At 63.7% G+C, this 13,192-nt stretch overlaps 1 protein-coding gene across 1 annotated transcript; it reads right to left on the reverse strand.

The window, feature by feature from the left end:
• Window positions 1-6,711: 6,711 nt before the first annotated feature.
• On the reverse strand, window positions 6,712-11,937 carry Dusp3 (dual specificity phosphatase 3; the record flags this gene model as incomplete). Its single annotated transcript, XM_013519428.1, is given in 2 exon segments — window positions 6,712-8,978; window positions 11,711-11,937. Coding segments are annotated over 2 exon segments (433 nt in total), but the record flags the coding sequence as incomplete, so codon positions are not given.
• Window positions 11,938-13,192: the final 1,255 nt, after the last annotated feature.

Genomic DNA, 13,192 nt, shown 5'->3' on the forward strand with positions numbered 1-13,192 from the left:
CTGCCAGCAGCTCGGGCTCCCGGCCCCAGGCTGGCCCGGTGGCCTTTTTAAAGCCCCCTCTGCCTGGGGTCGGCCAATGTGGAGGACGGTGTGCCGGGACACACCCTCTGCAGACTGCACAGCGCTGCAGGTGCCCGAGGGCGTGCGGCCAGCCGGCTCCTCCCCCGCCGGGGCTGTGGTTTGCAGACAGCAAGGACGTGAGCTTGGCCGGTGCTCTGAGAGCAAACTGGACGGCTCTGCAGAGGAGTGCACGGCTCTAAGTGGGCTCCCTCGGGCCGAGAGGGCTGCTGCCACCTCTCAGGCCGTGCCCTGCCACCTCCCCAGGGGATGCAGACCCAGCCATGGGGCTGAGTTGCTTTTTTTTTTCTTTTTGTTTTTGTTTTTTCTGTGCTGGGGATCAAAGCCAGGCCCTCACGCATGCGTGCACAGCACGCTCTGCCCCTGAGCTGCAGCCCTGCCTGACACCTCTCTCGGTAGCCAGGCTTGTGGCACATGCCTGTGGCCCCAGCCCTCGGGAGGCTGAGGCAGGAGGATCACTGAGAGTAGGCTACACTGTGAGTTCAATAGCAAGACTGTCTCAAAAATGAGAGAGAGGGGGAGAGAGAGAGAGAGAAGTTGGCTGGTCTCCGCTCCGTGAGGGTCAGCACGATCATCCTTGTGTCCTCTGTAGGGCCTGGGTGACGGCTGCGGGCCACAGCAGGGCCACTTGGGGGGACAAGACTGCTCCCCGGGGACCTGGAGGTGGGCACATGTTCCCTGCCACACTGGACGCCCAACACAGAACCCTCGCCCGGCACCCTCAGGCCAGCCTGTGTGCTCACGGCTTTCCCTGCTGCACTTTTCAGACACAACGTCCAGTCCCCTTGTGAGACGGGCCACGCTGCACGGGTCTGTCCAGCCACAGAGGCCACGGCCACGCAGGGCAGGGCACAGGGCAGGTGCAGGGGTGCGGCGGGAGCCTTGGCTGGGACACCCGGCCCAGGGTCCCTCGGGGCGCATGGGGTGCCCCCTGCAGAGCCCCGGAAGGCCTTGCCCCCTGCGCAGACTTGCTCGCCGCATGTCCACTTGGGGCACCTGCCATCCTGTCCCCATCCGTCACCCGCCCAGGAACGTGGCCGCGCTGACAGCTTTGCAGGCCAGACAGCCCTGCGGAAAGGGCTCTCCGATAGCCACTTCCTGACTCAGCTTCCTTCGGAGCAGAGCAAACAGCTGTGGCCAGCGCTGGGGCGCGGTGTCTCGGGCAGGGCGGCCCACGCCCCCTCTGTGGTGACCCCAGCCTGGTTCTGGCAGGAACGGCACAGTAAACCCTGCGGTGGCCAGCGCAGGGCAGTCCCAGCACCGCAGGACTATTCTCAGGGCACGTCTGCCACCTGCTGGGCGTGAGGCGGAGCGGGCGCGGGGCGGGTCAGGCTCAGGACTGTTTCACGTCGTTATTTTAGTCAGAGCTGAGACTGTGTGGTCAAAGAAGGAAGAACCCAGTGGGCTTGAACCGCCGCGTGACCCTGTGCCGCAGAGCCACGGTCTGCCGGGGGCCGGCGGGCTTAAACTGATTTTCAGTCTTATCACAAAGCATGTGGACTCACCAGGGACAACGCGGGGATTTCAGTGTCCTCGACCAGGTTCCCCACCTGACATCTGCAAACCCACAGCACGGCATCACGCCGGGACTCTGACGTGGTCTCGGCCCCTGCCCCTCCCCGTGCACATCTGTGTGTGCCTGTAGTTCTGCACGATCTCACCACCTGTGTAGCCGTCCATCACCCGCCAGTCAGAAGGAAGCACAGCTTGGAGGCTGCAGCAGCCCTCCCGGGACCCTTTAAAAGACACCCCATCCACATTCTGCCCTAACCTGGCCAGCACTAAACTCCTTTCTCACTTTAAAAATGCCATCGAAGGCTCGGAGTGGTGGCACATGCCTGTAATCCCAACGCTCGGGAGGCTGAGGCAGGAGGATCGTTATGAGTTCAAGACCAGACTGGACTACAAAGTGAGCTCAAAGCCAGCCTGAACTGCATAGCCAGACCCTGTCTCAAACAGACCAAAAAAAAAAAAAAAATTGGCGAAATGCCAGCGAGTGGAGTTTGCGGGGACGCCAGTCCCGGGGAGTGGCCCACGCCCCGCCTGGAGCTGGGGACTCCTCCCACTCTCGGGGTATAGACCAGAGTGACTTGTTTTAACCTCGATCCTTCCCAGCAGTGGGTGCTGTGCCCGCAGGAGTGAGCGGGCAGCAGGGCCCGGAGGCGGAGGCGGAGGCGGCCGTGTGGGGCCTGTCCCGGCTGCTCCTGTCCTCCACTCTTGTCCCTCCGTGTCCCCCGCCCCGGCTTCTCTCTGTTTGGCTGCCCCTCCTTGCACAAGGACCCTGACTAATCCGTGAGCTGGCACAGCGGTCTCCAGACACGGCCAGGCCTGGGCGCGGGGCTGGGCGGCTCCCGGGCAGCACCTCTCACCACGCCGATGGGCGATGCTGGTTTTAAATTAAAGGTAACAGATGAACCTCGATTTCCGCAAGGCGATTTCCCAGCCTGTTCCCGCTCGCTCGTTCACCACGCACTCACTGAGGCAAAGCAGACACGCGCTCCCGTCCAGGGGAGACACGAGCTCCCCATCCAAGCAGCCCGACCAGGGCCCTGGGCTCCATGCCACTCACGAGGGTCCAAATGCGTCTTTCAATAGCCCAGGTGGGGTGCAGCCGGCAGCAGGCCGGAGGCCCTGGGCTCCTCCCCAGCACACAGCGAATGCATAAATAAGAAAACGAAGCCCTTTATTGTTCTTTAAAGAGCAGCTGTAGGTCCCCGGCAAAGTGGAGCAGCCTCCCCCGATCGGTCCCTCCAGGATGGGCACAGCCACCGCCATTGGCTGTACCCCCAAATTCTGCCCAGCCCCCTCCCCCCGCCTGGCAACCCCTGATCTGTTACGTCCCATTTCGCCTTTCCCTCTGCGCCGTGGGGCTGGCCTTCCCGGGTCGGGGCCGCCCACTGGAGAGGCTTGCACACCTCCGCCTCTGCACACCTTTGTGGCAGTGAGCCAGCTCTCCCGCCTGAGGAGGGGCACCTTGGTCGCTCGCAAGTCTCTGCCACCATGACCAAGGCTGCAGTAAATGCTGGTGCCCAGGCTCCAGGGCGTCCTGAGACCATCTGGATAAATACCAAGGAGCACGATCGCTGGTGGGCACAGACCGCGTCGGTTCTGAGAATCCACCCAACGGCCTCCCAGCGGCTCCATTTGATTTTCCCGTGGAGTGGAGCTGGGACCCTCATGGGAAGCTGTGATGTTTGGACCTGACTTGGAGACCAAGTAAACTGTGCTCCTTCAGCTCCTTGGAATCAGAGGCCCAGGTCCGCCCAGAGCCGCAAAGGTCCTGTGGCCTGGGCCCCTCCCACTTCAGGAGGCCGCGTCCCTGGTGGGTGAACACGGGTGACCCGAGGACAGCCTGGCCCTGGGGGTCCTTGCCTGGACACAGCCTCTCAGTGCCCGCTCTGCCATCGCCCGGGGGCAGACTGAGCTGTGGGCTGATCCCGTGTTCAGAGCCCAGCCCCGCCCCGACTGCCCTTCCCCAGGCCACTCACCGTGTGCCAAGCTTGCCCGCACCGCCCCCCACGGAGGCCCGAGGGCTATGGGCTCCAGGCTGCCTGGTGACAACCGAGATCTAAGGCCTTCAGCCAGGCTCTCCTGGACCGCAGGTTCCCATGGAGACGTCTCATGATTTTAGAAGTATGTATATAATTAATTAGAAATATAATAAAATATATGTTAATCAAACGTGTTATGCATCTTTGTGTCGTACTGGGAATTGAATTGGGGCCTTCATGCTGAGCTACGTCTCCAGCCCTTTTTCCATTTTGAGACAGGCTTTCACTAAGTTGCCCAAACTGGACTTGAACGTGCAGTCCTGCCTCAGCCTCCCAGAACGCTATACATGTACATTTAGTGTGCTGGACGCCACTTGCTCACTCAGTGTTGCCTGGACGGAGGTGGAGCTGAGTAGTAAAGCACTTGCCTGGCACAGCAAAGCACCTATATATAGCCAGGGTAAGAGGTTCCATACACCGAACGCCACCTCCAGGCTCCCTCACTCCACAGCAGACTTTGCCCGTGACCCCTCTGCGTGGTGAACTTCGCCGTGGCTGTGTCTCGCTGTCACCCAAAGCCTCGTGCAGTCGTGGCTGGGGGTTTGGGGCCTAGGGTGTGTGAGGCTGGGGCCAAGGGTGTGCGGCTGCTAAACGAGTCTGCTGGTGGGTCTGGCGTGGCTCTGGGCCTGGGTAAGGGGAAGCCACGCTGGTGCGGGAGGCACCGCCCAGGGCACGGGTAGCCTGGAAGGGGGAAGAGTGAGGGCCGCTGCTCTGCTGCCTCCGCTGCTGCCTCCTTCTGCTTGCTGCCCACAGTGGGTGTTTCTCCTCTCCGATGCCCTCCGCCCCGCCAGCCTCTCAGAGCGGGCTGACCACAGGCGGAAACCTCCGCAAACTAAGCAGAACCTGGGATGTAGCACAAGCGCCTACCTGGCAAGCACAAGGTCCTGAGTTCGACTTCTGGTGCCAAAAAAAGAAAACTGAGCTAAATAAACCTCTCCTCCTTTAACTTTGTTTTTTTGGGTATCGGGACTCGAACTCAGGACCTTGCGCTTGCCAGGCAGGCGCTGCACTGCTGAGCTACATCCCCTCCCTACCTCCTTTAACTTTGGGAGTCAGGTAATTTTCTCAGCAATGAGAGAAAAGCAATAAAGACAAATTTCTTACAAGTGGCCACTGCTGCAGAGGCCACACCTTGGAGCCTGGCGCTTACGTTAGGTGGGGCACGTCCACAGCATTCGTGGCCCAGTGGCCTGGGCCGCTTCTCCTCGGCTTCAAGCGAGCACGGTGAACACGGCTGCCAACCACGCACGGGACAGAGAGAAGCTCGGGCGGCCTTCCCGCGTCTCGTCTGAAAATCTGCCCACGTCCACGCCACTGCCGGCCCCTGAAGCGAGAGGGCAGAAATCCAGAGATGCTGGAGGCTGTTGAAATGAACGCACGCGAACTACAAGCGACACAAACTAAAATATGTTGCCAAGCACAGCACGGCATGGCTGCTAGTCACAGGGAGATGCACAGGTCCACACGCATGTTACATGCATGTCACGCAGTGTGCACGCTCACGCACGTGTAAGGTCTGCCCAGGACGTGATGCTCAGTGTGGCTTTGGGCGGAGAGGGCCGAACGCTGGGGCCGGGGCAGACGCACCCCTCACTGTCACTTTTCGTGCTATTTGAATTTATGAATCTACTGTATGTAGTGTCATTAAAGTTTAAATGTTTTAAAATCACAGTGAAGAGATGCCCACGGGTTTCACATGCCGTCTCTCTGCTTTAAGATGTGTGCGGAGCGGTGGAGACCCGTGCCGCCGAGGAAGGCTAAGCCCAGCGCTCGCAGGACAGCCAGGCTCCTGGGCCCCTGCGCCAAGCGGGACGGGCCAGACACGCGGCTGCCGTGCCGCGGCTTCTCTGCGTGAGCAGCCCGGAGTCCAACGGAGGGCAACAGGAAGGACGGACCGCAGAACAGGAAGGTGGGTCTTCGTGAGTGGGGGGGAGCGGGGACCAACGGATGAGGGAGGGGGAGGGAAATAGTCACGACGAGTCACCCCCTGGCACCCACTCCCTCGGGAGGACGGCCGCTGCGGGCCATAAGCCTGGACTGAGAAACAGAAAAACTGACATCTAGGATAACAGACAGACCTTGTGCAGCAACAGAGCTGTGTGGCTGGAGGGCTGGCGGGGGAAGCCGCCCTCAGGCCCTGGGGACCGCTGGAGGCAGAGCTGAGGGCCTCGCCCTCCGCCCAAGGACTTTCTCTCTGGGACAGAAAGCACCAGCGCCGCCGACCTGTGAGCACAGGGACCTCGCACGAACAGCAGGCTGGAAGCACCAGGGAGCACGGGGTGGTCTGGGACCACAGACCACCCAAACCCTAAGAGCTTCCACTCGCATCTCGGCCCCAGCCCGTCTCCTCCAGAGCGCAAACCTGTCCTGTCTGCAGGGTGGCCACCCTCCCAGGCACATCCCTGACACAGGGACACCCGCTGCAGAAACAGACCCGTCATGGAATCGCTGACACACTTGCTCTTAGCTGGTGATTATGTTTAAAATGTTAAAAAAAAAAAAGCAACAGCCAGGTGTGATGGTGCACACCTGTAATCCCAGCACTTGGGAGGCTGAGGCAGGAGGATCACCTTGAGTTCAAGGCCAGCCTGAGTGTTACGATTTGTGTCCAGATGTCCCCCTAAAGCCTCGTGTGGTCACAGGGGGCTGGCTTTTTGGACGCAGTTGAACTCAAGTGTGTCCAGTGCTGGGACTGGGGCTGTGAATGGTGCACCCACCTTAGGTCGGGCAGCTTGCGCACAGCGTAAGGGAGGAGAAAAGCCTCTCCTCTTGCTTTTGCTGACTTCCACTGCCACGAACTGCTGCCCTCAGCCATGGAGCCAGCCAATCACAGACTGAAACCTCCACAAACTGTGAGCCAAATAAACCTTTCCATCCTTAATTTTGGGTGTTGGGTATTTTGCCCCAGGAACGAGAGAAAAGTCACCAAGACACTGGGTTACACGGTGAGTTCAAGGCCAGCTGAAATATGCAGCAACACCCTGCCTCAAAAAAAACAAACAGAAACATATAAAAGGCAAACAGAGACGCCCAGTGCTACAGTGTAAAAGGGAACGGGAGCAAGAAAGACACAGGGCCTGTCTTTGTTGGGAAGACATTTATTCTGGTTGCGATCTTAGTGTTTTAACACAGACTGGTGATATAGCAGACATTTAACTTGCTTTTGTTTTTTCTTTTTTGGTGGCAGTGGGGGACGGGCCTTGTGTGTGCCAGGCTCTGCAGAGCCACCCACCAGGGCCCGCTGCGAGCAGCTTGCCTCTGCCCTCGTCCCGGAATCACACTCAGTACACCCTCAAGCCAGCAGGAGGGGAGCGGGCTGCAGGCGAAGCTGCCAGCCCCCGCTGGGACCTGCGGTGCTCGCAGAGGGCGGCGCCGCGCTGGCTCTGCGGGGTTCCTGGCCACAGTTTGCGGCCAGGGCCTCCGAGAACGGTCTCAGCGTTCGGGATCAGGGCGGCTCCTGCCGGCTGCTGCATGCGAGCAGATCCCACCGCAGGCAGCCGGCCTCCGCCACCGCGGGGACGCAGCGACACCTGCCGACCCCCTCGGCATGCGCCTCAATGACCTGCAGGAGCCGAGAGACAGCCCGCGAAGGGCACGGGCCTGGAGGCCCAGGGAAAAGCCAGCCGCGGCTCTGCCAGCCACAGGAAGGGCGGGTGTGCAGGCGGGGCACGGGGCGCCCTCAGGCCCTGCGCTGCCCTTCCCAGGGCAGACAGCCGCGGGGACAGCTCTCACAGGACACGGCCTCACTCAGCGAGCCGGGGGCTGAATCTCTGGGCTTCTGGGGTCGACGGAGCCAAGCAAGTCCCCAGAGAAAGCGGGAGTCTCCTCCAGCCTCCTCCGCGTGTCCCTAGAGGCTTGGAGGTGCTGACCAGGCAGCTGGCTGTCCTCGGCGACTCTGGCTGAGCCTCAGGAAGGAAGCGCTGACTTGGGGTGCTCTATGGGGACCCCATTTCACACCTCTTTCTCACGCTGGACAGAGGGCTTGGGTGGTGGACCCAACCCCCACCCCACCCCACGGGGCAGCAGCCTAGGAGAGAGAACCCCGCTTCTGAGAGCAGCGAGCGGCAGCCTGGGGTCACAGCCTTCTCACTCTGCAGCCCACAGTGGGCGGGGAGCCGCACCCAAACTGTGGAGGGGGTGCAGCCGCGCCCTCAGCGGTGACCTGGGAAGACAGCAGCTCTGGGGCATGGTGCAGGGGATGCTGGCCGTGCGTCTGGGCAGCGCGGGGCCTCACCGCCGGGGCCGCGAGTCCCACTCCTCTCACGCACAGCCCCGCTGCGCTGGGGCCGGAGTGCAAGCTGAGCTCCACGCACACTGCAGACACTGCTGTCCCCCTGCCAATGGCAGGGCTCCTGCAAGAACCCAGGCCTCCGGGAGCTGGGCGCCAGCGGGGCGTTACCCACGTACACCCAGCTCACCCACTGCCCGCATGGGACACACGCGTGCTGGGCTGGGGACACGGCCGGGGCTCCGCCAGGCAGAGCCCGCACCCACGCCTGCACGCACACCCGCTGAGCGGGGCCGGCTCCTCCTCCCGCTCTCAGAAGAGCAACAGAAGCAGAGCAGACGGCACGGGGGCTGCGGCCCACGCGGGCTCAGGACGAAGCCTGTGGTGAGGCTCCTGGCGCTGGGGCTGCCAACAGGCTGGAGCGCAAGGCCCCGCCCAACGCCCTTCTAAACACGAAGCGGCCGCTCAAGCCATCGCCAGCGCCAAGCACAGGGCAGGGGCACACAGCCCGGCCTCCAGCCTGCCCGGCCTCCAGGGGTGGTGTCCGAGGCCTGGGGAAATAACCAGAGGACGTGGGGGGCTTCCACCAAGACAACAGCAGGCACTGCGGGCAGGGTGTGGACCGGGGGCCAGGGGTGGACGTGTGCATCATCCTCCTTTACCGGGCTCAGTGCTGAGGTCCTGCGGGGCGCCCCACCTCCGACCGGGGAGCAGCTCTTCCGCGGAGACAGAGGCCACCAGGACAGTGGGGAGCAGGCCCCTGGCAAAGCTTCGTGTGTCCCCAGAGGACGCGGCCCGGGGCTGTGCTGGGACCCTCCGGCTGGTGCCTTGTGACGTGGGCAGGGGACAGTGACTTGCTCGCAGTGGCACAGGAGTGGCGTGGCGCGGGGTGGTGTGGCAGGCGGTGGCAGGGCCCTAGAGCTTCAGTCGCCCCTCCCGCCGGAGCCGGTCGTTGAGCTGACACAGCTGGGCCAGGAAGCCGTCGTTGGGGCCGATCTCGCGGTGCTGCCGCACGGTACTGAGCGCCGCCTTCACGTCCAGGTTCTGCCGCAGCATGAGGTAGGCGACGACCAGGGTCGGGGAGCGGCTGTACCCCTCTCGGCAGTGCACCAGCACCCGGCCTGCGGAGAGACGGGAGACATGGGCGGGAGCCTGGCAACCCACAGCCGCTGTCCAATGTCCCAGGACACGATGCGGCCAGCACCGCGGGCAGCCAGGACAGAGCTGGGTGCGTCCCCACCTGCCCTGCACTGCCCCCTGGTCACGAGGGACATGGCTACAACCGTGTGGCACGGTGGCCCCAAACAGGGACCCCAAGGGCCAGGCAACAATGGAATCAACAGTGACAGTGAGGACATCTCACCAGACACAGCGCACCACACCACACATCACACAGCGGCACAGCAGGGCAGTGGCCCCTGGGGACAGTGGACCTGGCGTGGGGGCAGCCACGGAGAGGGCTCCAGGTGGACGTCCAGAGGTTGCCTGTGTCCTGCTGGTGACCAGGGCCACTCCCTGAGCCCACATCATGGCCCACATGCAACACCCTCCCCCAGGGAGCTGAGAAAGGAGTGGTGCCCCCACCCAGAGTATTACAATATTACTCAGCAGTGAAAAAGGGAAAGAACTGGGAAGTGAGCAACAGATGACACTGCAGGAGTCGTTATCCTGAGCGAGACCGGACAAGGGTAGAAGAACAGGAAGCGTGTGTGTCTGTAGATGGGGACTCGTCACACATGCACGGGTCCCAGGGACCATGGCAGCTCAGTGGGCACTCAGGGAGGGGGTGGGCAGGACAGGCTGCAGGGGACAGAGGACATCAGGGGTGACGGTGTGTCCACTGTCCTGGCCTTGGTGACATCTCAACAAGGCAAGTCCCCCTCCACCCCTTGTCCCTGGGGCTTTTGCTAGAGCACAACATGGCCGTCACCCCTCACCGCAGTCTACTCCCCCGTGTGGCTCAGCGATGCCACAGCGCACACGCACGCCGTCCTGCGCCCTCCCGCTGCGCGCCTCCGGCCGCGCACTCTCCCGCTGCGCCTCTGCAGGTCTTGGCCCCCGCTGGCTCCCCAGTACGCTCCGGCTCAACCCTTCGGAGTCGGCCTGTGTCGGCGCTGGGGTTTAAGGTCCAGCTCTCCAGGCCACCTGGCCCCAGGTCACCATCACTGTGGCCCACTCTCAGGGCCCGCGCTGCCTGGACGCTTCCCTGGGGTCCTGAGGCTGTGCCTGACGCCGACCTCGGGGCTAACTGCCCGCCACAGCACGGGGGGGGGGAGGCGCCCCAGCGGGGGACCCCAGGAACAAGCTTCCTGGGGACCCACCCTGCCTCCCTTCCCAAGCCAGCCCGAGACGTTTCAGGCGTCCAGGGACGGCAGAGTCACACGGCGGCCTCCCTCCCGCGGCTCTGCTCTCCGTGTCACCTGGCCGGCAGGGTCAGAACCAAGTGGGGAACTCTGGAAATAGCGATGCCTGTGTCTTCATTTTTGTGCTGTTCTGAAGAGGGTGGTAACACCAGCGCCACCCTGCTCCCGTGCAGGCCACGGCCAGCCCTCTGCCCGGCCCCAGTCCTCTGCCCGGTGGCCTGCTCGCCCCTCTGGGGGCTGTGTACTGGCTGAGGCGGGGAAGCGCCGGCGTCCTGCGTGGTTTCAGGCACCCACACAGGGCTACTGACTGGTTCACCTGCAGGACGACCCAGGTGGCCCTGGCTTTGGAGAACCTGCGGCCTCCAGCCACATGCGGCTCCCGAAGCCTCCACCCCGCAGGATATGGAGGGGACGCTGCTGGCCCCGGCTCAGCGGCCGTCACCGCCTCCGCATCTCCTCCCACGCCCGGCCCGCGCCCGCCAGCCCCTCGCTGCCACTGCTGCTGCTCCTCGCCAGGGCGGATGCAGAGCTCGATGCACTTGTGGCACCCCCCGGGCAGCCCCAGCAGTGCCCACACCTCCTCGCCGCCCTCCGCCACCCCTGCCTAGTCTCACTGACGATGACAGCCCCTGGTCCCACGGCCAAAACAGCCGCGGCCGGCCCATTTCTGCTGAGTCAGTGCTGCTCCATCTGCTGCCCAGTGTCAGAACCCGTGGGACTCAGTGTCCCCCGCCCAGTAACCACTGGCAGCGCACCTGGGGCTACAGATGGGGACCCCAGGCCCAGCATCACAGCACGGACGGGCAGGAGAGCGGGCGGAGGGCAGAAGCGGGCAGGATCCCTCAAAACAGGAAGTGAGGTCAAGGGGCTCCGCGGCGGGGTGAAGAGCCGGAGCCCCCCCTCAGCCGGGCTGGGCCCTGTCTACCTCCACGCACTGTACAGTTGGGGCGCAGCGACTGCACTCGCTTGGGGGTCAGGAACTGCAACTCGGCCCGCTGGATGGGCCCCTGGGCTCGGGAGCGGCCGCAAGCACAGACAGGACACTCCTGCCCCCTGGACTCACTCTGTCCCTACGCGGGACGGGGATGAGGGCACAGCCCGCTCAGCGCACCCTGCGGCTCCCAGGGTGCCCTGCCCGCTGCCAGCCCCGTGCCGCTCTCCTGACTGTGACCTCAGGCAGTCATGGGCAGCTGCGTCCCTGAATCCCTGGCTGGAAGAATCCGGTCCGGGGGCCACTGCCGAGCCGCCCTGGCTCCGTCAGCTCAGGCCCTCAGCTCACAGACGTGACGCACCGCCCTGGGGGTCCCCGGCCGGTGCCCCAGGATGGGGCAGATGCGGTCACTGGGGCCACACAGCAGCCCAGAGCAGAGAGACCAAAGCACTGACCTCCAGGGACAGCAAGCAGAGGCTCCCAGGGGAGCTGCTGGGTCCTGACCCCCGGGACACCCAGCTGAAGCCCCCCACCGCCCCGGGGCCGGCAGGCGCCTCACCATTCTTTTGTGCCAAGGCCTGGTCGATGAAGTCCGAGGCCCTCTCAAAGTAGGCGCTGAGGTTGAACTCCTGCGTGTCGTTGGCCTTGATGCCCAGGTAGGTGATGCCCGAGTCCTGGTAGAAGTTGGCGCTGGTGTTGACGTGCATAAAGGACCGACCCTCGGCCGCATTCAGGACGTGGGTGATGCCCAGCCTCTGCAGTGCGGCGACGTCCTGGGCCACCGACCTGGCAGGAGACGCGCAGGGCTGACTGGGAGGGCGACGGCCTCCGCAGGAGCCAGAGCGCAGCAAGGCCGCAGAGCCCGCGGCTGGTCCTGCCCTGACCTCCCTCGCCCCACTGTATCCGGTTACTGCAGTTCCCCAAATAGACAGGTGGCTCCACACCAGTGTCCCTCCAGCACTGCTGCAGACACGCACCCCATGCCAGGAGGCACAAAGCAGGGGGGCTGGGTCCTACCAGCCAGCTTGCCCTGAGCGAGCCCCTAACCTGTCTGTGCCTCAGTTTCCCTGTCAATGGCAAGACAACGGTGCCTACTGCCCAGAGTGCTGTGGTCCTGGTGACAGCCGCACTCCCTGTAGTGACACACGGTCACACTCAGTTGCCTGGAGGTGCAGGTCCCCAGCTCCAGGCTTGTCCCCACCTCACGGGTGCCCGACATAAACGTGGGTGAATTTTCCTCACCTGCCAGGCTGCCCCTCCCTGTCCCACCAGCCATGCTGCTGGAGCCCTCCTGGGGGCGCTGGCACCTGGGGGGGCATGGCCCCCAAATACCTCATCTGAATGGCCAAGGGGCCCCTTTATTTGCTCTCCAGCAACAAAGAACCCCACAGTGGTTTGCCCTTCATCCAAAAGCACCTCCTGCACCACGGCACCCACCTGTCCACACAGCCACCTGGGAAGGAAGGGATGGGGCAGCAACCTCCCTGTCCCTGTGACAAGCTGCCCGCCAGTCAAGGTCAGATTCACTTAGAGGACAAGGGACCTCCGGCTTTCCTTCTTTCTCCAGCCCTGGGGCTGAAGCCAGGGCCTTGTGCCGGTCACCACTGAGCGCTGTTTTATTCTGAGACAAGAGCCTAGGTGGATCTTGGGGTCCCTGAACTTGTGATCCTCCTGTCTCAGCCTCCAAGTAGCTGGGATTGCAGGCGTGGGCCACCATGCCTGGCGAGAAGATGTTTGCCCCCCGTGGTGGCCTCCACACTTGCCAGTCTGGCTGCCACCAGCGTTCCCAACTTCGGCTCACACTTGGAGGGAACGAGGACGGCTCAAGGGAGCGCCCGGCCCAGCCACCCGCCCGCAGGCAGAGGTGGGAGGCACGGCCGACGCTCGCCCTCCTGGGGACGCGGCTGGAGAACAGACAGCCGCCCCCGCGGTCCCCTCCTTCAGCGCTAGCTCGCCAGCCCCCGCGCCGCGACTGTCGTGACCGTGCTGCGAGCGCGCGTGGGCCCCGCCTGGCACAGCGGCCGGGACCCCGCCCAGCCCT

The sequence above is a fragment of the Chinchilla lanigera genome, unplaced genomic scaffold (genome assembly GCF_000276665.1).
Source record: "Chinchilla lanigera isolate Chin_1 unplaced genomic scaffold, ChiLan1.0 scaffold00050, whole genome shotgun sequence".
Classification (NCBI taxonomy): domain Eukaryota; kingdom Metazoa; phylum Chordata; class Mammalia; order Rodentia; family Chinchillidae; genus Chinchilla; species Chinchilla lanigera.